The sequence below is a fragment of the Pristis pectinata genome, chromosome 29, assembly GCF_009764475.1.
Source record: "Pristis pectinata isolate sPriPec2 chromosome 29, sPriPec2.1.pri, whole genome shotgun sequence".
NCBI classification, from domain to species: Eukaryota; Metazoa; Chordata; class Chondrichthyes; order Rhinopristiformes; family Pristidae; genus Pristis; species Pristis pectinata.
In genome coordinates, this window is record NC_067433.1 from 14,465,978 (window position 1) to 14,492,738 (window position 26,761).

Consider the following 26,761-nt stretch of genomic DNA (forward strand, 5'->3'; position numbering starts at 1 on the left):
GCGGCAAAGAGCTTCAGTCAGCGCTGAGGGAGGCGCAGGCGAGATGGTCGTGGTGATCGCTGGCGTTGTTGGGGTTTTATTCCCTCAGTTTTGTATGTATTTTAAATGACAGGGCAGCCAGCGGTCAACCATGAACGGGTAAGTGCTAACCCCCGCAACCGCGACGCCAAAGCCAGCGATCCCGGTCCGATTTGTTAGATAACCGTTATCGTGGTCGCGATCGGCGACGTGACGTGCATCTGACATCAGCGGGTCCTGACGTCAAAGGCACTGGTTTGATTGACGGCGATGCTCAGCCAATCAACTACAGAGTGCGGGGACGGGTCGGCAGGCGGTAGCCAGTCATTGCAGCGAGGAGGCGGGTGTGGGTCAGTGACTGAGGATGGCCCAGGTGGGCAGCCACGTAGTGAAATATAGGCGACAGGTAGCGGTGGAACCGCAGGGCCAGGACACAGGTCCTGCATCAGGAAAAGAAGCACGATTTTGGGGGAAAAACATCACTTAACATCTAAGATACAAAAAAGAAAGCGAGCAGAACCTTTGGTATGGTTTTGTAGAGGGAACCGTCTAATAGAGGTAACTTCTGTTTTAAGTTGCAATTTGTATTTCCATGAGCTTTGGCGATAATCGTCAGAAAGCTTCGCGAAAATGTACACAACTGATTGTTCTGGGTATAGTTGTTAAGAGACTACAGATGCTGGAATCTGGAGCAACCCACAAAACGTTGTTGGAACTCAGCGGGTCGGAGAACGTCCATGGAGGGAAATGGACAGTCGACATTTCAGGTCGAGACCCTTTGGACTGGGTGCAAATGCAGAGTCTTGACCTGAAATGTCGACTGTCCATTTCCCTCCATGGACACAGCCTGACCAGCTTAGTTCCACTAGATGTTAAGAGTATGTGGATGGCAGTCATAGAGAATTTGTATCACTGATGGACGCCATTTGGCCCATTGCCTGTATTGTCCAACTTAATCCTGCTGTTCAGAACCAAGGCTATAGTCTTGCATGTTCCAACTTTCCAAGTGTACACCTAAATACTTTGTGTGGTGAGCATTTCTGCTTCATCCATCCTTTCTGACATTGTGGAAAAAAAAGTTCCACGTCTCTAATCCTTGTATGAATTACTTCAAATCTGTGTAATTGGAGAGTTATAGAGTCATAGAATTATACATCATGGAAACAGGCCCTTCGGCTGAACTTGTCCATGCCAAATAAAGTGTCTTCCCAAGCTAGTCCCATTTGCCTGTGTTTGGCACATTTCCCTCTAAACTTTTCCTATCCATATACCTGTCTAATTGTCTTATAAACTTCGTAATTGTACCCACCTCCACAACTTCCTTTGGCAGCTCGTTCCATATACTCACCACTTCCTGTGTGGAAACAATTGATCCTTGGGTCCCTTTTAAATCTTTCTCCTATGACCTCTAGTTTTAGACTCCCCTACCCTGGCAATAAAACTGTGACCATTCACCTTACCTATCCCCCTAATGACTTTATATACTTCCTATATGGTCACCCACCAGCTACCTATGCACCAGGAAAAAAAAAGTCCCAGTCTTCTTATAACTCAAACCCTCCAGTCCTGGTACCATTTGCAGCTTAATAATGTCCTTCCTACAGCTGGGCAACCAGAACTGCACACAATACTCCAAGTGTGGTCTCATCAACGATTTGTATAATTGTAACATGATATCCCAACTCCCATACTCATTGCCCTGGCTGATGAAGCCAAGCATGCCAAATGCCTTCTTCACCACCCTGTCTAACTGTGTTTCTACTTTCAGGGAATTATGTACCTGTACCCCCTAGTTCTGTCTGTTCTACAACACTCTCCAGGGCCCTACCATTTACTGTCTAAGTCCTGCCCTGGTTTAACTTACCAAGTCCAACACTTGCGCTTGTCTGAATTAAATTTCATCTACCATTCTTTGGGCCCACGTCCCCAGTTGATCTAGATCCTGTTGTAATCTTAGATAACTGTCTGCTATAACAGTCAATTTTGGTGTCATCTGCACACTTACTAACCTGCCAACTACATTCACATGCAAATTATTAATTAATATAAATGACGAACAGTGGACCCAGCACCAATCCCTGCAGCACACCACTGGTCAAAGGTCTTCAATCGGTAAAACAGCCCTCCACTACCGCCCTCTAACTCCTTCTACCGAACCAATTTTTGTATCCTTTGGCCAGTTCACCCCAGGATCCCATGTGATCTAATCTTCTGGACGAGCCTACTATGTGTGACCCTTGTCAAAAGGCCTTGCTGAAGTCCATGTAGACAATGTCACCACCACAAATAGCATTTGAGCTTCTGCTAAGGAAACTCAGTCTTTCGATTTACCATTTTCTTCCCCCTCTTAATTTTAGACACTAGGTGGAGTTTTTATTTCAAATTCATAAATGTGATAAGTGTATCACTGACGTAGCCAGTACTGATTTCCTATCTGTAATTACCTTTGGACTGTGTGGCTTGCTGGACCATTTCAGAAGGCGGTCAAGAGTCAAATAAGGCAGCAGATTTCTTTTCCCCAAGCAAATGAACCAGATTGGATTTTAAAACAATTCCACAGTTTCATGAGCAGTCTTACTGGTACTAGCTTTTTAATTACAGATTTATTTGATTAACTGAAATGAAATTCCCTAGCTGCTGTGGTGCAATTTGAATTTGTTTATTTGTTTCCTTATTATTATTCCAGCCTGTACATTCTAAGTTGAGTATTGGAAGTACTATCATACCATTCCAATCAACATGCTGGTTAGCTGTTATCTAGCAAATGGATCACAATATAGGAAAACATGAAATTGTCCATTTAAGCAGGAAAAATTAATAAGAAGCATTTTATCCACTGGGAGAGTTGGAGTTCTGAGATGCAGTGGGATCTGAGTGTTGCAAAAGACTGGTATGTAGGTACTACAAGTAATTAGAGCTAATATGATGTTATCATTTTTTTGCAAGGGAATTGAATACAGAGTATGGAGGTTATGCTTCGGGTCACCATGTAGGATATTTTATGGGAACTCACTGGATTACTGTGTATAGTATTTGTCTCCTTATTTAAAGAATAATGTTAATACTTTCAGAGTAGTCCAGTTGATGAAAGGTTTGAACAGGCTAGGCAGGTATCCACTGAAGTGTGAAAGAGTGAGAGGGGATTTTAATTGAAATATATAAGAATTTGAGGGATGTTGACAGGGTGAATGTTTCATGTGGAAGAATCTAGAAATAGTGACTGGTTTACAAATATAGTGTCTCTTATTAAAGGCAGAAAATGAGAGGTTCATTTCTTTGAAGTTTGAGTGTCTTTGGAACTCTCTTCGTCAAAGGACGATGGAAGCACTCTGAGTATTTGTAAGGCAGAGGTAGGTAAATGTTCCTTGCACTTGCTGGGTCCCTGCTCTGCTCTTTGAGTTCACTGGAGAATTTTATTATAATGCTGGGTAAACATTCTTTTTTTTTAAAAAAAGTTAAATGTGTGTTGGGAAATGAATGTGACCAACATACAATACTCTGAAAAACCCTGCAGTCTGGTACCACCTGAGCATGCCAGATTATTGGAGTTTTACTGTACTTGCATAAACTGGAAAGGTCAGATGTACCTTGTAATTAGACTAACAAAGACATTGTTACTGAACTGGTAATGGAGAGAGTTGGACTAATGATCTATGAATAAGGTCAAATCCTATATACAGCCGGGTATTAAAATCCAGTTAAATTTGTGTGTATGGCTAGAAAAAACATTGTTTGAGGTTTGTAAGGCACTATATGGAATTTTTAGAGATGGCATTTATCTCAAAAGTATCTTTGAATGTGCATCGAGGACAGCATGTCACTGTCTGATCCAGTTTACCAGATTCATGGGCAGGGGATGACTTGATTTACCATTTATTGCCTTGTGTTGCCAAATCTGTTCAGATTCTGTTAAGAACTGCCTATGTTCTTCGAGGCTAGTTAGTTATTTAAGGCTGGAGTATAAAGTTAGTGTTGAGAGGTCATATAATGAAACGGCTGGATTGTCATCCTTTCCTGGTCTGGCCTATTTGTGATGCACACCCCATAGCAATGTGGTTACTATTCAGCAACCCTCTGAAATGGGCTGGCAGGCCTCTCAGTCTTCAGGGCACCACCTTTCAAGAGCAATTGGTAATGGCCAATAAATGCTGGCCTTGACTGCCTGCGAATGGATAAAAACTTTTAAGATTGATTGAAATGTATAAAGCAAAAGAGAGCCTATGTCTTTGCAGCACATGGAAAAATAAAGTGCTGATTCCCTTCTTTTTGTTAGAACAGGATAAAAATGTCTACTTGGCAGAGCTGTGCATTGTGCTCGACCAATCTTCGATGCATTGAGGACACATAGTTGCTTCTTCTCATCGTTCCATAATTAGAGCAAATATTTGCCATGGGAAGGTAAGAATTTAGTCCAATACTATACATGAAATTGCAGTGTTGATCAACAATGAATTTTTCTGGAGAAGTGCCTTGCACACAAGTTGGCCAGTTATCATTGCTTAAAACTAATGTTCAACTGCTAGAACATTTAGCAATGTATCTTTCAGTGGTGGACCTGACTTAATTGAATCATTCACAGTTTCAGTTGTCAAATTTGTCTCCAAGACACTATATTCTATTTTGTCTGTTTTGTTTTCAGTGGCAGCATTTGGAATTCCATTAATTTCTTTGAAAATAGATAGATCTGAATGTAAAGTCTGGATTTAATGACACTTTCCAGTGCATCATTACATTTTTAATGAGTTCAATGATGGGAACTTTCTCATCATGATGCCTAAATAAGAGTTGCATATTTTCTCAAACTTGGGGCATCCCAGTGCTTTGCAGTCAATGAACAACTTCTGAAATGCCATCACTGTTCCAGTGTCAGCAGGACTGCAGCCATTTTGCATTCGACAATCTCCCATCACAAACAACAATGTGACAGTGACCAGATTTTTTTATTGCTGGAGATCAAGGAGTAAAAATGAGCACTCCAGTGCCAATCTGGATTTTCCACTGTGGCTTGAACCTGCAGTCATCTGACCCAGTCAAAAGTGCTGCCAATTTAGCTGTAATTAATGCTTTAATATTTATGACATCTAATCTTGCAAAGAGACATGGGTTAATCTGGTCAATTGAAGTTGGGAGTCTGTAATTTAGTGCATGGCCTCTATGTGAATATATATTCTTGCACTAATCAACCTTAGAGCTTGCCGATTTCTATTGTGGAGAGATGTTGCTTTTGCATACTTGAACAAGGACCTGATATTTATGGGGGTGGGGGATCTGTATTAAAATCTTGCAGCACTTTTTGTTTTAACTAACAACTTTACTTTTTTTTTAGGTTCTGTGTCTCCTGCTTATTTCCTGCTTCGTGGCATTTCAGTTTATCCCCTTCAGCGTGTCCTCGGCCTCTCAACACGACCTATCGCCAGTTGACAGCTGTTGCATTGCTCACTGTTTTAATCTCTCTACTGTACATTTTACTGGTCTTGGACAGGAATCGATGGGGACGTTTCTACCAGGAGAGAGGAGATAGGTAGTGTATGGAACAGCTGTTTCTTTTTTTCCTTTTTTTGCAATTACTACTTCAGCTTGGGTTCAAATAGTGTTCGTCCTTGTATCTCAGTGTTGAAACTGACACTCATTGAACGGTGCCCAGACTATTCTTCTGAATCCACCCTCTCAATATTTGTACCGTCCATGAGTTGTCAATATCTAAACTTGAAGGAAGGTCCTGCATTTATGTACCACTGCTCCAACGCTTACTTTTCAAGGGTGGTTGGCAGTGGCAACAAATGTTGGGTGTGTCTTGACCCAAAATGTTGACTGTCTGTTCCCCTCTATAGATGCTGCCTGACCCGCTGAGTTCCTCCAGCACTCTTGTGCGTTGGCTTACAGTAATGCCAAACTTATGAAGAACTCTTCATGACGGGCCATAAGTTACAAGATTTATTGACCACTCTCAAGATGGAAAACCAGATCTGGTGTGAATTTGGATGTGGTTGAAAGAGTTTGACATGAACTCGAGCTTGTGCAGGCTGTAAATTTGAAGTCCACCTGTGAAAATGTTGGAATAATTGAGAATGGAGGTGGCAAATATTGTGATTTTTGAACGTGTGGCCCAGAATGGTTGTGCATTCCCAGAACTGCATTTCTTTTCCATTTTATTGCTCCTTTATCATTGGTTCAGAATAAGAGAAGTGACAGAAATCTGAAATTAAAACAGAAAATACTGTAGGTACTGCTTGGTGAGTTACTATGTGAAATAAGGGCTTCCGACCAGTACATGATTCTATTTCAGTTTTGCAGCTAATCTAGAATAAGAAACTAGAAGGAAAATTCTGGAAGTGTTTAACAGGTCAGGCAACACCTGAGAGGAGCAGAGCTAATGTTTTGGGTCACTGACCTTTCAGCACAATGTGTCCAGAAATAATGTAAAGGGGTTTGCAGTGGCTCTGAGAGATTAGCATGAGGCAGCAGAAGAGAGTTTCAAGCCATATCAGTGGTGACATTGCATGGTGAAAGTTCTGTTCACTTGAAACAGCTCTGCACATCTCACTGAACATTCATGCCTTCCTCCAATGAATTCCAACTTTTGGTTATTTGCACTAATATCTTATTACGTAGATCCGTATTAAATTTTGTCACCTTTAACTCCTGTGAAGCTTCTTGGGCATTGTACCACTATTAAGGTGTTGTTGATACTGTCTTGCAGATACTTAACCAAACTGATAGATATGGAGGCCACTGATATAAAGAATCCTTACTTGAACTATGGCATAGTGATAGACTGTGGAAGTAGTGGCTCGAGACTCTTTGTGTACTGCTGGCCAAGACACAACGGGAATCCACATGATCTGCTCGATATCAAACAGATGAGGGGCAAAAACAGACTGCCTGTGGTGATGAAGATAAAGCCAGGTGGGATTTGCCTTCTAAATCTACTGGAGTAATTGCTTTTGATCTTGAATAGGGAAGATTTTGTAAAGATGCTGAGCAAGTTGACATAGATTAACAAATAGATTTTTTTGATTTGCAACTTCTAAATCTGTATGTAAAGATGTTTCGATGGTAGATGGGAAAATATTCTTTCTCTCAAGTAAATTCATAATCAAAGGTAAATATCAAAAACTGCAATTACTGAAAGTCAAAAATCACAATTAAAATCTTTGACAGAAAATCTACAGGCGAGTGGGGATGCAGAAGACAACAGATGTTTAGTGTTGTGTTCTGCCTGAGAAAATGGTAGGCGTTGATACAATTGAGGGTTTTAAAAGAAATTTGGACAGATTCTTGAGGATAAGAAGATTGCGTGGTTCTAGACAAAAACTGGGGATGTGCAGTTGCTCTTTCAGAAGACCAGTGCAGTTATAAAAATCCACAATGGCCCTTGACTGCTTCAAGCTTCTATAATTTTGGCTCGGCATCGGAAGCATTTAATGGAAAGCTAAATAAATGTATAAAAATGAAATAAATCAAAGATAGCAGTGATAGTGAAATGAAGCAGGAGGTTCATCATAAACACCAGTATTGATGAATACCAATACTGAATGGCCTGTTGCAGTGCTGCACTGATTTAACATAGATTTCATGCACTTCCACACACAAACTCATAGAATTGTGGAATGATGCAACACAGAAGGAAGCAAACAGTCAAGAGTAAAGTGTGTTTATTTTTCTAAGTTGACATATACTGTCACATTCTCAACTCTTCTAAAAATCCTTACACTATATCATTTTTCATGATTAGATTTTAAATCCTTCATTGTGCAAGACAATGTTTTAGCACCACATTGTGGTTCTTCTGGACATGAATATTTAATATATTAAACAATGTATGGCTGGTCTTTCTAGAATTCTGTCTGATTTTTGTATCAATAACAGTAATTAATGTGCAGAGTGACTATTGACAATAGTGACAGTAAGTTGGATGTTGGATGGGACTTGTGATAGAGTTTGGAGCAAATGGTTTTTCACTGCTAACAATTTGTAACGTAAAATATAAATGTTTCATAAGTAACACATAGAGTACTTAGTTTATTCAGTTTTATTTAACTTTCTACTTTTTTTTTTGCAGGTATTTCAGACCTGGCATCTACACCAGAAAAGGCTAGTGATTACCTCGCACCTCTTCTGAATTTTGCTGCAGACCATATTCCTCATTCTAAACATCAGGAAACTCCTTTATACATCCTATGCACTGCGGGCATGAGGATTTTGCCTGAAAAGTAACTTTTATTTGCATTTTTAAAAAAAAATCCATGATCCCATTTTGGGTGGTGTTGCAAACTGAGATTAAATTTAAATAGGTGAAACAATGAAATAATTGTTTCACAGTATTTGTACCATGGGTTGATCTGTTAATGGTTTATATTCTTCCCTATTCATATTTACACCGCTGTAAGAAATGAGTTGATATTGGGTTTACAATCTGTCCATTTGTAACACAGCGCCATAGGCAATGGAAAAAGCAAGTTGTATCCAATTTCCTACCATTGATTTCCTTTGGGGTCAACCATGTATAAATCACATAGCTGAGCTGTAAAGTTGGGTCAGTTGCTCAAACTGCAGTGGCACCAGTGAGGGATGAGATTGTATTTCACTGGAAGCATAAAGTTCCAGGAATGGGACAAAACCTAAAACACAGAATAACTTTAATAGAATCATGGGAATTTGCAGCTCTGCAGGAGGCCATTTAGTTCATCATCCAAGGCAGCCCAAAAAAATACTGTGTAGTTTGGTTACACGGAATTGGGAAGTAAAAGTCTGATAAATTTTACCCTCTTTTAAGAATGTTTTGTAGGCATGGTGTGCCTTCTGCTGAGATAAAAGATGGGAATAATATGAGGTAGGTTGGAAGGCCTGAGAGCAGCTGCTACTTGACCGTCTTTGCATTGAGAAGTGATGCCAATGCAAATCCTGAAACAGAGGAATTTATGCTATGCAGTTGATCCAGTGGGTACATGGTCAAAGCAGACTGACATAACGTTAATGTTATATATGAAGCATTTGAGTTGGGGTGTAGATATTACTTGGCAGTGCATCTAAGAATACAAGAAATCAGAAGAGGAGACACAAGAGACTGCAAATGTTTGAATCTTGAGCAAAAGCTAAACTGCTGGAATAACTCCAGGGGTTAAGCAACATCCATGGAGACAAAGGGGTGGTTGACATTTCGGGTTGAGACCCTGCAACGGGAGTTGACTACATGATCCTTTGAGTCTTCACATTGTTCATTTAAAATTAAGATCAATTTTCTCAACAATCTATCAGCCTCTGTCTTGAATATGCTTAATAATTATACTCTGCTCTCTGCAGTGGATTATTTTTTTAAATGCCCTAAATGACTGACCACTTATCCTGAGGGCCCATTGCTTTCGGATCCCCAACTGGGGGGCAGCAGCTTCTCTGCACCTGCCTTGTTTATTCTTCTGAGAAACTTTTATGTCTCAATGGGATCGCCTCTCCTACACACCAGGGAAAGTAGGCCCATCCTGCTCAATTGTGCTGTCTTCATTACTTAATCTGGAACCCTTTATACAGAGCAGAACAGTCCTTAATTTCCTATCGTCGTATGTATTCAGCAGACTAATCTCAATTGGGACAACAATGGAGATAATACAGATATGGAGATCCTCTGTACTCAGTTGCTGCGGGGAAGAATTCCAGTTGGGGTTGGAAAGTATTCTGTCCATTTCAAGTGCAACTCAGTTTGGATCCCTTGGTAATAGTCAATATGACAGATCTGTCACTTTTGATTGGGGCCTAGAGGTTTTCAGATTGCCTTGGCCTGAAATTATGTATTTAAGGGAATCAGGAAGCACACTTCTGCCACCACACAATGTGAACAAATTCATTCAAAGTGTTGACCACTGACTTTTTTGTTTGGCAGCCAGCAAAATGCCATACTTGAAGACCTCCGCACAGATATCCCACTTCACTATGATTTCCTGTTTGCAGATTCACATGCTGAGGTAATTTCAGGCAAACAGGAAGGTATGTATTCTGCACTAACTCTAAGTCTGAATCATTCATCACTTGACAAATGTAGTTTGCGGGTATTGTGAATAAATGTTAACAGGCAAACTGCAACTCTGGCTCTCAGTTTGATCCCTGTTGTTAAAAGTAGTACACTGGTTGAATTGTACTGGTACTATTATGTCAGTCAGTGAGTTAAAGGTTAGGCAGTACTTAGATAAGGACTTGAAGGAAACACTGTTAACATGCAAACAGGATATGTTTAAGCAATCTTCACAAAGTATAGCAAACACAACCTATGTTTAAATCTTCCCCCATTTATTTTTATGGTTCTGGTATCCTAAGTAATTAATATTTAGCATTTCTGCGAAGATTTTATATTTAAATATGTCTTTTTATTTAATTGTTTCAGGTGTATATGCTTGGATTGGAATCAACTTTGTCCTGGGAAGATTTGACCATATCAGTGCTGGTAAAAATCAATCTTTGCTTTGTAGGGGATAGTGGGATTAAATATTTATTGGGTGTATTTTGCACCTTGTTATTTATAGCTTATTTTGCACTAAGATGAAGAGTTGAGTATTATGTTGCAATTAATATTATAATCTTTTGCTAGTTCTTAAGATAAATTTATAATGTGGGAATGCCTGTGTCACAGTTGGTAGAGCTGCTGCCTCACAGCTCTAGTGACCTGGGTTCAACCTTAATGTTCTGGTTGGTAGGTTAATTGGCCACTAACTTGACCCAAGTGTAGGTGAGTTGTAGGTTCCAGAGAGATTTGGTGGGAATGTGGGGGATAAAAAAGGTTAGTACAAATGGGTGCTTGATGATCAGTGTGGGCTCATTGGGTGGTAGGGTATGTTTCCTTGCTATTGACTCCATGAATACTTGGCATGTTCTGTTAGAAGAAATTCAACTTCTGCCTTTACTTCCTGCCCCATCAGTTTTGTTTTGGAATCTGGATTTAGGTATTTGAAGCCTGGTTTTGAGACTAAAATGGAATATATTTTCCAACAGAAAGGTGAACAACTTCTTCATCAGATGATTGAGGGTATTTTGGAGATTTTTTTATATTTCTGCCATCTGGGTGTCACTGGCAAGGCCAGCATTTATTGCCCAGCCCTATCTGCCCTTAAGAAGATGGTGGTGAGCCTCTTCTTGAACTGCTGCAGTCCTTCTGCTGAAGGTACTCCCACAATGCTGTTGCGTCAGAAATTCCAGGATTTACACCCAGAATCGATAAAAGAACAGTGATACGTTTCAAAGTCAGGATGGTGCCCAACTTGAGTGTGAATCTGCCAGTGGTGGTGTTGTTTTTCTGCACCTGCTGTCCTTGCCTTCCTTTGTGGTAAAGATCATGAGGTTGGGAAGTTCTGTAGGAATAGCCTGGGTTATAAGCTTGCAGATCAAAACCAAAAAGATATTCCAGGTGGTTATAGGGGGAATAAAATTCATTCTGTTCACCGTGTACTTTGTGTAAAGTTTGCGTGATGGCTTTCAAAAAAAAAAGTCATCTAATTTGTTCTTTCCTGAATTCACACAGGTGAAGATTCGGTGGTAGAAGTCAACGTTCCTGGCACTGAAACCCAGGCGGCCGTTGTCCGCAAGAGGACAACTGGTGTACTGGACATGGGTGGGGTTTCCACTCAAATAGCCTATGAAGTCCCCAAAACTGTAAGCTTTGCCTCTTCACAACAGGTTATTATCTGTCCAACCTTCTTTTATTTTGCACTTTTCCTTTTAATCCATATTCTCTAACCCTTGGTCTTTTACTTTGTCATTGAAGCCTTGTGTTTAATGCTTTGCATGTTGGCTACTGCAGCTGTGACTCCCGGTCATATCTCACGGATACCCATGTGCATGCTCTGTTAAAACTACTGGGCTATTACTTGTATATTGTGTTGTCTTAGTTTTTTTTTAATTTCCCTTTAATTTTCAAATTAACTTCTTGTCAATCAGACAAAATTTTGCACTAATTTAAAATCACCTTTGTGGCGAATGTCCTTTGCACCCATTCACAGTTAGTTTCAAGATGGAGGAGGTCTGATGACAAGGGTGACGGCAGAATGAGCAGGCCCTCGCTATGGCTGTGGGGAGGCAGCAGTGAAGGCCAGGGTGGAGTGGGTAAGAAAAGTGCATTGGAGAGGATATGCAGGGGCATGTGGTTGGAAGAGTTTTGTGTCACTGGGCTGAACATAAAGCCTAAAATGAGGATGTGCATTTTGACCTTAGTTTCTGTAAGACCCTTGGAGATGATAGAGCTTGGGAATGAATGGGATAATGGGAGTGCAGAAAAAAAATGCAGATGTTGGAAATCTAAAAGAAAACGGAAAATGCTGAAAACACTCAGCAGGTCAGGCCACATCTGTGGGAAGGGAAGAAGAGCTAATGCCTCAGTTTGAAGACCCTTCATCAAAAGACTATGGGAGTGAGACCTTCAGCTACATTTTAGTTGAATGAGTTTAGAGGATTTCATTCAGAGAATTGGTGATGCCAAAGGAACAACAGGATTTTGTCTTAACTAGCATTTTTAATGTATAAGAGCCCAAGGTTATTCACAGGAAAGCTGCTGAACAAAATAGAACATTTAAGCACATAAGATGTTCAGAAAGACACCTAAAAGCTTTGTCAAAGAGAAGATTTTAAGGAGAGACTGGCGGAGGAAGAAACTTCCAGAGCATAGAGGTTAGGTAGATTAAAGCATGAGACCACAGAGGTCTTGGAGTGTTGTAGCACTAGAAGGGATGGGGAAATGTGAGAGCATGGAGGGATTTGTAACAAGCTGGAAGGTCCAGATTTGATTTCCCCTTGAACATAGTTGAATTAAATGAGAACTTTGCTGTTTATTCTTGTTCTGTGTTTTGGCCCTGCTGGAAATGGGCATAAATACATACCAAGTGATGATGTTAAGTCATTAAAGTCCTCTGAGGGCCAGTCCATTTCCCCAGATCTATAATGCATTTTATGTCATTTGATATTGAGTGCACAGAAATTTTCCACTACAATATGGAGAAGACTGAGGGCATTTTCTTTGATCCTCATCACAAACTCTGCTCCCTGGTCACCACTTCTGTCTTAAGAAATCTTTTGGAGCTAAGCCAGACTACTCGCACTCTTTGTGCTGTACTCTTGTGCAGCTTAAGGCCATTTTCCTGCCTGGTCCCCAATTCCCTTACTGTCCAAAGTGCCATCAAGCTCTGGCTTAAGTATGCTCAGCGGCTGAATGGACACTCTTCTGGGTCCACTGGTCTGTTTCGATGCTCACTGGACTCAGTGCTGAGACCATGAATTAAATTTTGTACATAAGAAGGTGGCCTCTGGAAAAACAGATTGTGAACAGAGGAGCTTGAAATTTACTTTGTTCCTCGTGGAGGGGAACCATTACAGTATAAAGTTCTTGTCCTCATGTTCAAACCACTCCAAGACCTCATTGCTCCTGGGGGCATTTTCCGAAGCTAAAGGCCTATATTTCCCAAGAGAACCTTTCTCCTGCATGCTCTTTCAATTTACCTATTTAATTTTAATTTTTCTTAATTTTGCTTGAACTATATATGAAAATGTTGCAGTGAATCTGCCTGTTCTGCTAGGAAATATAGGCCTTTAGCTTCGAAAGTGCCTCAAGGCAGTTTTGGAGGTTTGCAGAAATAGAGCAGGGTTAAGGAACAATGAGGCCCTGGAGGGGTTTGGACATGAGGACGAGAACTTTATACTGTGGTGGTTCTCTCTCCACAAGCAACAAAGTAAATTTCGAGCCCCTCTGCTCACAACCTGTCTTTCTGTGGATCTTTTTCTAGAGGCCACCTCCCAATATGCAAAACCAAATGCCTGGTCTCAGCAGTGAGTCCAATGAGCATGGGGAAAGTCCAATGGGCCCAGAAGAGTGACCGTTCAGACACTGAGCATACTAAGGCCAGAGTTTCGTAGCACTTTGAACAGTAAGGGGATTGAGCAAGAAATTAGTCTTAAGCTGCAGGTGCAGCCATGATGCTGAATTTTGGAGTGGGCCCAAAGAGCCATATGGCCTCCCCTTCATGTGATCAGTCCTAATGAATTTGTTTTTGTTTGCTGTAAGAAACTGCCCTGGGGTTTGATTGCTTGCATGGTATAGTGGTAAACGTCACTTTTCCTACTCCCAGTATTGGGAGAAGAGCAGAATCTTTCCTGTTGGGACCTCAGGGGATCTCAATTTGCTTTTCCTTTTGTCTCTCACTTTCTCACTTAATTCAATCTTTTTCTGTCTTCTCTTTATTCTTCTTTTGACCTAATTTGACTCCAATTCTCATCCTTCCCTGACATTTTCCTTTTTGCCAATCCTTGAATCTCTTTGATTACTGAGGCACCCTACTCGTGCCATCATCCTACTGTTATCACCTCATGGTCCCAGTAAGTTAAGGTGCATGTTATATTCAAGCTCAGGCACAGATAAAAGTCTAACAAATCTAATTGTCTTCTGCTGAATACAGCTGGTGTCCATTTAGCTCTTGTGTATTTATTTCCATTTCACCTTAGACCAATTTCTCCTCACTACCTCAAGTTGAATTGCTGCAGTACTCATTCAATGCTATCTGTTAATTGTGCTGTGTGATTTGAGCTGCACGCTGAAAGGTCTGGGCACAGGATAAAGTTGCATGCTGATGTTTAATTACTCGCACTTTGAGCAGGAGGAGGTAGCCAAGAACCTGCTGGCAGAGTTCAACCTGGGCTGTGATGCCCATCACACAGAACATGTATACAGAGTCTACGTCACCACGTTTCTGGGTTTCGGTGGGAATGCTGCCAGACAGCGCTATGAAGAACAGATTGTCTACAAGACTATGCTGACAAACAGGTACTTGAGGAGAGATTCACACGTGGGCTGGGCAAACTTATTATTTGGTCCAACTGGTGGCTTCCAACATGTTTGCTCCATTTGTGTGCTTCTTCTCACTCTACTGCACCCCTTTTAAATAGAGAAGGTAATTGCATCAGTATAACAGCTTTATGACTTTGTAGAATAAATGTTGCACAGGACAGAAGTGGGTTCTTTGGCCCACCATGTCCATGCTGACCTTTTTGCCCATCTATACTAATCCCATTTGCCTACATTAGGGTCATATCCTTCTATACCTTGCCTATTTAAGTATCTGTCTGAATGCCTCTCAAACGCAGTTAATTGTATCTGATTGCACCACCCCCTCTGGCAGTGCATTCCAGATGGCAACAACTGTGTGTGTGTGTTAAATCTAATTCTCCCCTTAACACTATGCACCCTTGTTCTTGATACCCTGCAAGATGTTCCAAAGCACTTCACAGCCAATGAAATACTTTCAAAATCTTGTAACTGCAGTAATATACAATATGTAACAGCCAGTTTGCACACACCAAGCTGTGTGATAATGACTGGATATTTTGTTGTAGTGGCATTGGTTGAAGGATAAATATTGGCCTGGACAAAGGGGAGAACTCTTCTGGTGTTCTTTGAGTCCAATGGAATCCTTTGCATGTACCTGAGAGAGGATGTGAGGTATTTGTTTAATGGCACACATGAGAAGTGGCACTTGACTCTGCCTTGATACTGCACTAAAATGACAGTCTGCTGTATGTTTTATTTTATTGCTGAAATGCTTGGTGTGGGACTTGACTCATAATTTTCTGCCTGAGATGAGACCACTAACAGTTGATCCTTGGCTGATGATACACTCTTTCCCATTCTTCCATCCAACCACCTTTCCCCCTCTTCCTCCTAAATAAAAATGCCAATGCTACAATGTTTACCCACTCCATGTGGCAAGGAGTTTCATTCCCCAATGTGTTCTGAGCAAAAGTGCCCCTTCATACTTTTTGTTTGATTCATCATTCATGCCCTAGACACTTAAGTAAATTTGTTGTTTCCAACACCAGGAACCCATGCATCTGCACGCTGCACTGGAATCTTGAGGTTCGTGTGTAGGGTGGGATAGATGGTGTGTTTCCTATCCATGAACACTACCTCATTGTTCCTCTTTTGCACTATTTATTTATATTTATAACTTATAGTAATTTTTATGTCTTGCACTGTACTGCTGCTGCAAAATAACAAATTTCACGACATATGTCAGTGATAATAAACCTGATTCTGAATTCTGTCCTATGGTGTCCTCCTTGCAGTGTAAAATGAATCTTAAACTTAATGATATGCACACATTCTATCTTTCTTACTTCAAGTGCATTATGGAAGCTGAGCTGAATTGTGATGACCGTATTTGTTCTTAAATGTGCATGTCAGTGTCACTGGAATTGTGTGACCAGCCTATTCAAATTGCACACTGCCTTTATAGGCCAATTAAAAGCTGGACTTGAAACATCTAGAACCCTGAGCATAATTCTCTATTTATGGAACACATGCAGAAGGAGTTTCTGAGTAAATCCAAAACTTATTAGTGTAAGATTATCATTAATAAATCCAATAGGGAATTGAGACATTTTTTGGTGTGGAGAGTGCTGAGAATGTGAAGCTCACACAAAATTCAGGAAGTGACAGGTATTGAGTTAGAGGAAGCTAGATAAATCTGTGAGGGAAAGTAGTAGAAAGATTTGCAGATGCGGTGAGATGAAGTCAGCCACAGCACAAAAACCAGCACAGATCACTTGGGCTTTTCAAATGGTTTGTCTTCTGCTCATAATTCTAAGGAAGTTTGGTCTTTTATTTTGTCTGTTGCTTGATGATGTGTTTAAAAGCAAAACAATTTGTTGTCCATTGAACTACTTGGCTTGAGAGGGAAAAGGTATCCCCACACATAACTTCGCTTGGACCACTGGTCCAGTAATAGGTATTTTGCCGTGCACAAGGCCCAAGGTATCTTGTGTGGTAGAATTTCCTCTATGATCTCTTGTTGTGGATGATGGGAGCCTGGGAGAAAATGTTGGTGACTGGATTAGTTGGTGGGGTGGGTGGCACAGTGTTGATGATGGAGAGAAGATCAGGTAGGTGAATGGGATGGTGTGAAGGTTTAGAACGTCATTAGTGGTAGTGGGGTGGGTTTGATGACAGCCATGTGGTAGAAATAAATCTGGAGTAATAAGGGCAATTGACACTGGGGCAGGTGTATTCCCAAGCAAGTCCCAATTTGGTAGTGTTTAAGGTCTGTCCCATTTGTCAGCCTTGTGTGAGTGTACATTCTGCACTATTAGATAACACTGGGCATGCCTGGCAACCTTCAAGTAGCAGGGTAACAAATTTGGACATGTCTTATTATAAAGCACGATATGCAATGTCATTTGTTTGACTGGAACGATACAGTAAGTGTTACAACTAATGGAGAGAAGTGAAAATGTAAACATTTTAAATAACAGATAAAATCATTTCTCCCACAGGTTGCTGGGGCAGAAGACAGGCGCAACTGAGGAAATCCCATACTTGGACCCTTGTTTGCCAGTAGACATCAAAGATGAAATTCATCAAGATGGGCGCACTGTGTACTTGAGAGGACTGGGAGATTTCGACTGGTGTCGGGAAGTGATTAGCCCCTTATTAAATAAAACTAATGAGACTTCAACGTCCCTCAGTGGGGTCTACCAGCCCCCTGTAGACTACAAAAACAGTGAATTTTATGGTTTTTCTGAATTTTTTTACTGCACTGAAGATGTCTTGCGCATGGGTGGTGCCTACAACGTTGCTAAATTCATGAAGGCTGCTAAGGTATTGAGCTGAATTTCATATATCCAATGAAATGTCTGTAAGTGTACGTCTTCATTGTCATCCTGTGGTCTGGTAGGCATTTGTCATGCCTGATTGTGTACAGCTCTCTTTGTGTCAGCTTATGAGTTTAAGTATCACTCTAGAGGCTTGATCACAATGACATAGCCTGATGTTGCAGTGCATTACTGTAGGAGTGCTGCACTGCTGGAAGTGCCATCTTCCAGAAGAGATGTCAAACTAAGACCGCATCTGTTAGGTGGCAACACAGATCCTATGGCATGGTCTTGGAGAGCACAGTTGTTGTCTCTGGTGTCTTAATCAATAGTTCTCCCTGAATTAGCACCACTGGGGGGGAGAAAAAACAATTGGTTATCATCACATGTGGGCCAGAGAAGGGCAAGCCTGTCTTTCTTGCAAGCTTTACATCAATTTCCAAACCAGCATTTTATTAACTTGGCTGATCCTCTAGGTGTTGGGAAATGACAGCATGATGGTCAAGTCCGCCAGTCTTTCTGTTCTTGACCGCTTAGCTGACTAGGCCATTATCTTTCCGTGCTGTACTGGATGACTTCTGAGGCTTGGCTCACACAAGATGTTTTCAAGATGCACCTGCTTACATATTTTTCAGAAGGTACTTAGTTTATCTTTAGGACAGGTACATTTGACAGTATGAAAGGTCTTCAAACAATTAAGTGCACTGGACAGAAGAGAAAGCAGAGGGAAGATTTGATGGACATTTTTAAAATCGAAGGTTATAGATTCATGGATACCAAGGTGTTGATGGAAAATAAAGATGATGCAGGCAAATGGAGATCATCTGTTGCAATCATGATGAATAGTGGAGTGGGCTCAATCCCCAAATCTGCCTCCTACTCTTGGTGTTACCATAGACTAAACAAAGCGGACCTGTTTCAGTGGCAGGAGGGTCAATCACCAGAGGCCACAGCTTTGACACTGGCAAAAGAATATGAAGCAATATGAGTAATAAAATTTATGTTTATGCAGCCAGTAATTAGGATATAATGCTGTTATCTGATGAGGCAGGAAATACAGATTTAATAGTAGTCTTTAAAAGGAAATGGCAAAAATACAGTGACAAGTTGCAGGTTTATGCATGGAGAACTGGGAAATGGGACTAGTTGGACTAAAGAGCTGGCATAAACTCAGTAGGCTACCATTGTGTGTTTTTATAGGATTATTGTGCAACAAAGTGGACAGTCCTGAAGGAACGCTTTGACCGTGGCTTGTACTCTTCTCATGCAGACCTGCACAGACTGAAGTAAGTGTCTAATGGTATTGCATTAATCTCATTGAACAGGGAAATAGTCCAGTGGATTTTCATTCCTGTATCACACTTTCTCCATTGTACAAATATTGTGGCATAATGTAGATTAAGCTGGCCACGTACTGCCGGCCCTCCTGTGGACTGTGAAAGCCTCCATTCCTATAATGTATGTATGAGAGCAGAGTGCACTTGTTAACTGCCTGAGAGTACCATGCTGAGCTCTGATTACCTGCTGTTGTACAGTTTCCAGAAGAATGGTTATCTTGTGTTGCAGCACTGGAGGTAAGGGACAGAAGGAAGCAGAATGACCTTCCTTATTCATTCCACCTTTTGTATGGAGCTTGAAATCGCACTAAAGAGAGAATTTAAAATAAAACTGTATTTGGGGAGATCCTCACACCTGCGGCTAGCAACAACGGATAACACTTAGATGACTCGTAGCCATAATGACGGGCAACAGGTATCTGCTTTCCGATCATTGAGATTGAGAGGCATAAGTAGTTTCAAGATGCAGTCTTCCTTAAAGTGTTCAAAGCAAGAGTGCAGAGAACCAGCAGCCAATTGACTTCACTATCCTGACATTAGAATGCAACTGCAAAACTTCCTCAGCTGTGAGGCTCCCATTCACTTCTATATCAATTCATTCAGTGACTATGAGGCTCAATGGCAAGGCTGGTGTTTAAACCCTGTCCCTCTATGCTTTTGAGAAGCTGGTAGTGATGTACCTTATTGAACTGCTACACTCCTTCTGTTAGTTAGGGAGTTGCATCATTTTGACCCGTCCACAATGAAGGAATAGAGGTATAGTCCCAAGTCAAGAGGTGGCATTGCTCCTATGTGACTTGTTCCTTTTGTTCTTTTTGATAAAGGAAGCGAGTTTAGGAGATGCTGGTGAAGAAGCCTTGTTTAATTATGGTCATCTTTTGGTAGATAGTACTGACCGCAGCTCTTGTGCTCCAGAATTAAAAGGAGTCAATGCCATTGATCTGAATGGTCTAGTTCAGTTTCAGGCAATGATGAGCTCAGCATGTTGATGCAGGGGTATTCAACGATAGTGTCGTTGACTACCAAGGGAAGCTGGATAAATTCTAAATTGGCAATAGTATTTGTCCGGCATGGCTGTTCTTTACACTTCATTGTTTGGATACTCTGTATGTAGTCCGTAGTAGCAACCCCAACTCCACTCATCCCCCACCCACTGATAATCCAGATCCGAACAGAAGAATGGGTTCTTGGGTGATGGCTGCAGTCAACAGAAACCTAAACCTACTCTGCCATTCAATTACATCACGGCTGATTGGTACTCAACAGTTACCCTTCTTCCAAGTGCAAAATCTGCTGATGCTATCTCTAAAAGGACAAAAAGTGCTGGGAATACTCAGCAGGTCCGGCAGGATCTACATAGGAAAACAGAATATGTAATGGGGGTGACAAAAGGTCTACTATGGGCATTTCTAACATTTTCTATTTTAGTTACCCACCATTGCCCCAGTTTGCTTGCTGCCTTTAATTCGTGTCACTCAATCTTGAAACTTTAAGTTGAGCGCAGGATTTACTGGGAGTGTGTGCCACATTTGTTCTGTCACTTGTGTGAGGAGGTGCTATTTAACTTCATTCTCAGTGGCCTATCTCTAATTTATTATGTCCGTGTTGTGGACCATTATTAGGGAGAATAATTTGGCTGTTACCTGCTCATTTATGTGTTTAAGTATCTGGCTTGCATTATTTGGATCAGACTTTAGCCAAAGGGAATACTAAGCAAATAGATCACTGCATTTTCAAAAGAAGAATAAGGCTGAAACATTTCTGCTGTCCTCTTTGAATTAGGCATCCCTGTGAAACCCAGCATGAAGAGATGAAATGTTTTGTGTCAAATTAATGAATTCCATCTATGATCTAAGGTTTTGTAATGGAAGGGTAACTAAGGCTGGTGGTTTCTCAGAGACCGGGTAATAGAATCTGCTGAGGTGAAGAAATTTTTTTTTCCTGGACAAGCTCCTTTATCTCACATTATGGTAAAACAATAATTTGGTACCCTTGGACTTTGTTGCCAGACTAGCAGATTTTCCAGACTATTGGACATTACTTCTGTTAATCCCCAGACTTTTATTTCACATTTTTAACATGCTACCCAGTAGCACAATAAATTTTCTGGTGAACCCAGTGAGTTTAAAGGAAGCAGGAAATGTAAAAGCACTCTGGCTGCAAACCTACTCGTGTTCCCAATTCCTGGTGTTCCAAAACCCAATCCCAGTTGTGGCTGCACACCCAACCTAAAGTCCAGGTGCCGACCCTGACTGCATTCCAGGCCCCTGGCTCTGGCAGCATTCCCTGCCTGAACTCTGAACCCCCAGCTCACATTGTAGACTAATAAGTGAGCCAGGAGTTGCACCGTCAGGATTTCGGAACGATTGGATGTCGGGTTATCAGAGTTTAACCATACATATGAATATTTTGCTTACCACAGCTTGTGCCTCTGAGGAAGGAGTGTCTTATTTCTCTTTCTATTGTAAGGCAATGGGAAAGCTTGGTGGGCAAAATAGATCTGTAAACACTGTATGTGTTAACTTCAGGTATCAGTGTTTTAAATCGGCGTGGATGTATGAGGTTCTTCATCGTGGGTTCTCCTTCCCTGTGAACTACACCAACTTGAAAACAGCTCAGCTGGTCTACGATAAGGAAGTGCAGTGGACACTTGGAGCAATTCTCTACCGCACTCGCTATTTACCCTTGAGGTGAGACTTATTCAAGGTTTACTCATCTGTTTTCTTCACAGGATCATTATGAACTGGAAAGAGGATTCTAATAGATTGTAGCTACAGTCTGTTAGAGGATAGGCTGAGTGAGTTGGGGCTTTTCTCTTTGGAGAGAAGGAGGACGAGAGGTGACGATAGAGGTGTACAAGATGATAAGAGGCATAGATCGAGTGGACAGTGAGAGACTTTTTCCCAGGGTGACAATGGCTAACATGAGGGGGCATAATTTTAAGGTGATTGGAAGAGGATACAAGGGGGATGTCAGGGGTAAGTTTTTTTTTTACACAGAGTGATGGGTACGTGGAATGCACTGCTGGCAGAGGTGGGGGCAGATACATTAGAGACATTTAAGAGACTCTTAGATAGACGCATGAATGATAGAGAAATGGGGGGGCTATGTGGGATGGAAGGGTTAGATAGATCTTAGAGCAGGTTAAAATGTCTGCACAACATTGTGGGCCGAAGGGCCTGTACTGTGCTGTAGTGTTCTATGATCTGGAAATCACTGAATTTCTGAATATGAAATGTCCCTCTTGCAGTCATCACAACTGATTTCCCCTTGTACTCTAGATGCAGCTGCAAAGATTTCTTTCCACATTGTTGCCTAACCTGCTCAGTGTTTCCAGCATTTTCTATTTTTATTTCTGCAATTTGTGATGTTTGAGAGATTAAATATCAGCCATGTCACAATGGCAAACTCACCTGTGTGATATCCAATGAGGCTTTGGGATTTTTGTACACCTGCCTGAGATAGCAGAGGGGAGACCTTGGTTTAATTTCTCATCTGAAAGGTGACACCTCCGAGCAGCACTCCCTCAGTCCTGCATTGGGACATCAGCCCAGCCCACTTTGCTCAAGTTCATGGAGTGGGACTTGACCCATCTTTGGCCCAGGATCTCTTCTTCCCAATTTCATGTGCTCCAACTCAATATGAGCGATGTCACAGAATTATAAGTTTATGTGTTGAAGATTTCTCTCCACTCCAGAGGGATTTAAGGTGGATTGAGGAGAGCTGATAAGTACACTTCTGGGATGTAGATTTGAACCCAGGTTATGCTGATATAATCTCCTTGTGCCTTTGGTGATTGGAGTGACCACAGTGCAAAACAACCTACAACTGGCAGTCCCCCTACAGAGGGGATCATGGGGAACATGGAGTGACAGAGGAGCCAGGGATGCATTCCTGACAATCTGCCTAAATTGGTGACACATGCATCTCCTAGTCTGAACAATATGGGACAAGTCCCACTGCTTAAACTTAAGCACAGTGGTCTGGGCTGATGCCCCAGTGCAGGACTGAGGGAGTGCTGCTCGGTCAGAGATCTTGTCTATCAGATGAGAAATTAAACGAAGATCCCCCCTCTGCTATCTTGGGTGAATGTACAAAAATTCCAAAGGCTCATTGGATATCACACTGGTGACTTTGCTATCCATCAAAGCAACATCACTAAATGCAGAAATAAAAATAGAAAATGGTGGAAATATTCAGTAGGTCAGGCAGCATCTGTGGAAATAGAAGCTGAGTTTATGTTTCAGGTGAAAGATCCTGTGTCAGAACAACCCTGTTGAATGTTTCCTGTGTTTTCTGTTGTTTCGGATTTCCAGTGCCAACAATGAAATACAAATTGTCTGTTTACCGTGATATTGCTCAACCGAGGAGCTTGTGGTGTACAAATTGGCTGCTATGTTTTGTTTATTTCTGTAGTGATTACACTTCAAAAATTAGTTCATTGGCTGTAAAGTTCATTGCGATATGCTGAGATGGTGAACCATGATATAAATCTAAGTTCTTTCATTCAATGCTGGAGAACCAGTTGGTTCTCGCTGGAAAATGCTTGTTGTTGACCTGACCACCCCTGACAATATCCAGAAACATAGGAACAGGAGTGGGCCATCTGGTGCTTTGAACCTGCTCTGCCACTCAATCTGGTCCTCCTCCAAATTTCACCTGTTTCCCTATATCGCTTGAAGTCTTTTGTCTCCAAACCTATCCATGCGCTTGAATGTATTCAACAACTTGACTTGCACAGCCTTCTGTGGTCGAGAATTTCACAGATTCACCCTGAAGGACCTTTGCCTCCTCTCAGTCCTAAAGACTGAGACTGTGACCTCTGGTTCTAGACTCCCTTCCCCTGCCCCCAAGCAAAAGGGAAACATTCACCCTGCATCCAGTCTGTGAAACCCTATCAGAATTTTGTTTATTTTAATGAGATCTTCCCCCATTCTCCTAAACTCCATATAGCACAGGCCAAATTGACCCAATCTTTCCTAAAATGGAAGTCCTGCCATCCTAGGAATCAAATGAATCTTTATCGCATGCCCTCTGTGGATAAGGAGACAAAAACTGCATTCTCTATTCCAGGTGTGATCTTACCAAGGCCTTTATTATAGTAAGACATACTTTCTCCTGTACTCAAGACTTTTTGCAATGAAAGATAGCATACTGTTTCTCATATTAACTGTTTGCTGCAGCTGTGTGCTTGCTTTTGATGACTGGTGTACTAGGACACACTGGTTACTTTGTATATCAGCATTCCCTAGAATATCACCATTTAAATAATACTCTCTGCCTTTCTGTTTCTCCTACCAAAGTGAGTAACTTCTATTTCTATCCACAATAATACTGCCTCTGCCATCTTAAAGCTTCTTTGCATCTTCTTCCCACCCAATTTAGTGTCATCAGCTTAGAAGTATTACATTTGGTTCCCTATTCCAAATCATTGGTGTACATTGTGAATAGCTGGGCCCAATCACTGATCCATGCAGTACTCCACTGTCTGCTACCCAAGAAAGGCCCATTTATACCTGCAGTGTTTCCTCTGACACCTAATTTTCAATCCGTGTCAATGTATTACCCCAATCCCATGTTTCTTATTTTGCTTACTAACCTCTTCTTCTGTGGGATTTTATCAAAGACCTTGTGAAACTCCAAACACATCACATCCGCTGGTCCTCCCATATATATTCTACCAGTTGCATCTCCAAACAAAACAGGTTTGTCAAACACTATTTCTCCTTCATAAATCCATGATGGTTTTATCTAATCTGGTTAATATTTTCTAACTGTCCTCTGATCACATTGTTTCACTGACTGTAGCATTTTCCCTACTACTGATATTAGGCTAGCTGTGCTATTTTCTTTCCCTACTTGTTTTTAGATAGTGGGTATACTTTTGTCACCTTCCAATCTGCAGGAGCCATTCTGGAATCTTTAGAATTTTTGAAGGTTATAGCCAATGCAACCACTCAGTCCACAAATGCTACTTTTAGTACTCTGGGATACAGAATATCAGGCCCAAGGGATTTATTGGCTTTTGGTTGCGTTAATTTCTCCAGCACTTTTTTTTGCTAATATTAATTTCCTTTTTAATTCCTCCTTTTCTGTTAGACACTTTATACTGAGCATTTCTAGCTTGTTATTTTGCATCTCTTCCTTGAAGAATGAACCAAACTTTAATTGCTCTGCCATTTCTTTGCTCTCCTTATTAAATCCTCCCATTTCTGATTGTAAGGGATCTACATTTGTCTGCAGTCAGTTTTTATATTCTTGTGCAAGCTCTTATCTTCCTTGCAAGTTTCCCCTTGTACTCTGTTTTGCTCTCTTAATTAATATCACCGTCTTCTTGCTGAATTCTAAACTCACTGGAGTACAGAAGAATGAGAGGGGACCTCAGAAACATTTCGAATGTTGAAAGGACTAGACAGAGTAGATGTGGCTAAGCTGTTTCCCTTGGTGGGTGAATCCAGGACTAGAGGGCACAGTCTTAGAATTAGAGGGTACCCGTTTAGAACAGAAATGAGGAGAAATTTCTTTAGCCAGAGGGTCGTGGATTTATGGAATTCTTTGCCACATACAGCTGTGGAGGCCCGATCATTGGGGGTGTTTAAGGAGGAGAGTGATAGGCATCTAATTAGTCAGGGTATCAAGGGATATGGGGAAATTGGGGCTAGGTGAGAATAGCTTAGTTTAGCTCATGGTGAGGTAGTGGAGCAGACTCTATGGGCCGAATGGCCTACTTCTGCTCCTTTGTCTTGTGATCTAAACTGCTCCCAGTACACATTTAGCACATCCTTGAAACCTTAAAGACAGGACTGACCTGCTACCAGTGCATTGTGATCAGTGGCTTTTTTAATTGCTTTGGCCATTGTTTCCTCTCATTCTGTTTGCCTTGATGTCGACAGGGACATTCAACAGGACGCCTTCAAAGGCAACCACTCACACTGGAGGGGCTTCTCCTTTGTCTACAACCATTATTTATTCTTCGTCTGTTTCCTGGTGGTCCTCTTGTCCATCCTCCTCTACCTGCTGCGACTGCGACGGATCCACCGCAGGATGCTGCACAACACCTCGCCCACGGAGCTGTGGATGGCCGAAGGCGGGCTACCTCAGATATCAGAAGTTTCTTGAAATCCAGCGGCTGAAGGGTGGTCCTGTGGGATGGCAGGTGCAAACGTCTTGCCTTTTGGCCTGGGATTTGCCCACCAGCATGATTTTTGGTGAAGAGTACCGAGACATCATGCAAAACTCTGAAGTGGAATCCACTAGGCTGTCACGGCGGGTATGTGGATGGTGTCATCTGGCTTAACGTTTCCTTCTGGACATCCTTCAGATATTCACCTGCCTTTTCGGGCAGCCAAGACTGATTTGTATGTTTCCTTCTGCTGGTTTGTCGAGTGGCAGGCTACAAAACATGATCTTCAAAATTTGTATAAGAGAGCTTCTGAAGGCAAGACAGGATATCCCCAACCACCTCAAGTTGTTAAATGCCTCGTGCAAAGGACAGCAGTCAACCAGGTTCAGGGCTTTGAGTAGCAAAGCTTTCCGTTTTGCCTTTGCTTTTTAAAAAAAAACTTGTGATTTGGAAAACTTCATTACTCTGACAATATGTGGAGTGTCCTAAGCCAAACCTGGATGTCTGCTTTCAGGGGAAGAGAGGCTGGTCTGGTACACGCTTGTAATATGAAAATTAATGACAATCGAACATCTTTATGTTTATTTATAATTGCAATAATTCGAGATGAAGTGGATGCATTTGTTACTTAGCAATCGATGACCATGTCAGAATAAATGTCTTTATAAAA

General features: G+C 41.4%; 1 protein-coding gene across 7 annotated transcripts; it reads left to right on the plus strand.

Moving 5' to 3' along the window:
- On the plus strand, positions 1-26,761 carry entpd4 (ectonucleoside triphosphate diphosphohydrolase 4). 7 transcript variants are annotated; one of them, XM_052040896.1, is made up of 14 exons: positions 120-138; positions 3,271-3,368; positions 4,297-4,416; positions 5,345-5,539; positions 6,719-6,924; positions 8,081-8,231; positions 9,896-9,999; positions 10,394-10,453; positions 11,525-11,679; positions 14,643-14,809; positions 17,314-17,638; positions 18,832-18,917; positions 21,497-21,658; positions 25,862-26,761. In XM_052040896.1, exons 3-14 carry the CDS (start codon positions 4,409-4,411, stop codon positions 26,085-26,087), a joined length of 1,845 nt encoding a protein of 614 aa, XP_051896856.1. In that variant the 5' UTR covers positions 120-138; positions 3,271-3,368; positions 4,297-4,408; the 3' UTR covers positions 26,088-26,761. The 7 variants fall into 7 exon arrangements, with proteins under 7 accessions (XP_051896852.1, XP_051896853.1, XP_051896856.1 ...); XM_052040892.1 differs by lacking the exon at positions 3,271-3,368 and having other exon boundaries at positions 1-138; XM_052040893.1 differs by lacking the exon at positions 3,271-3,368 and having other exon boundaries at positions 16-138; positions 4,292-4,416.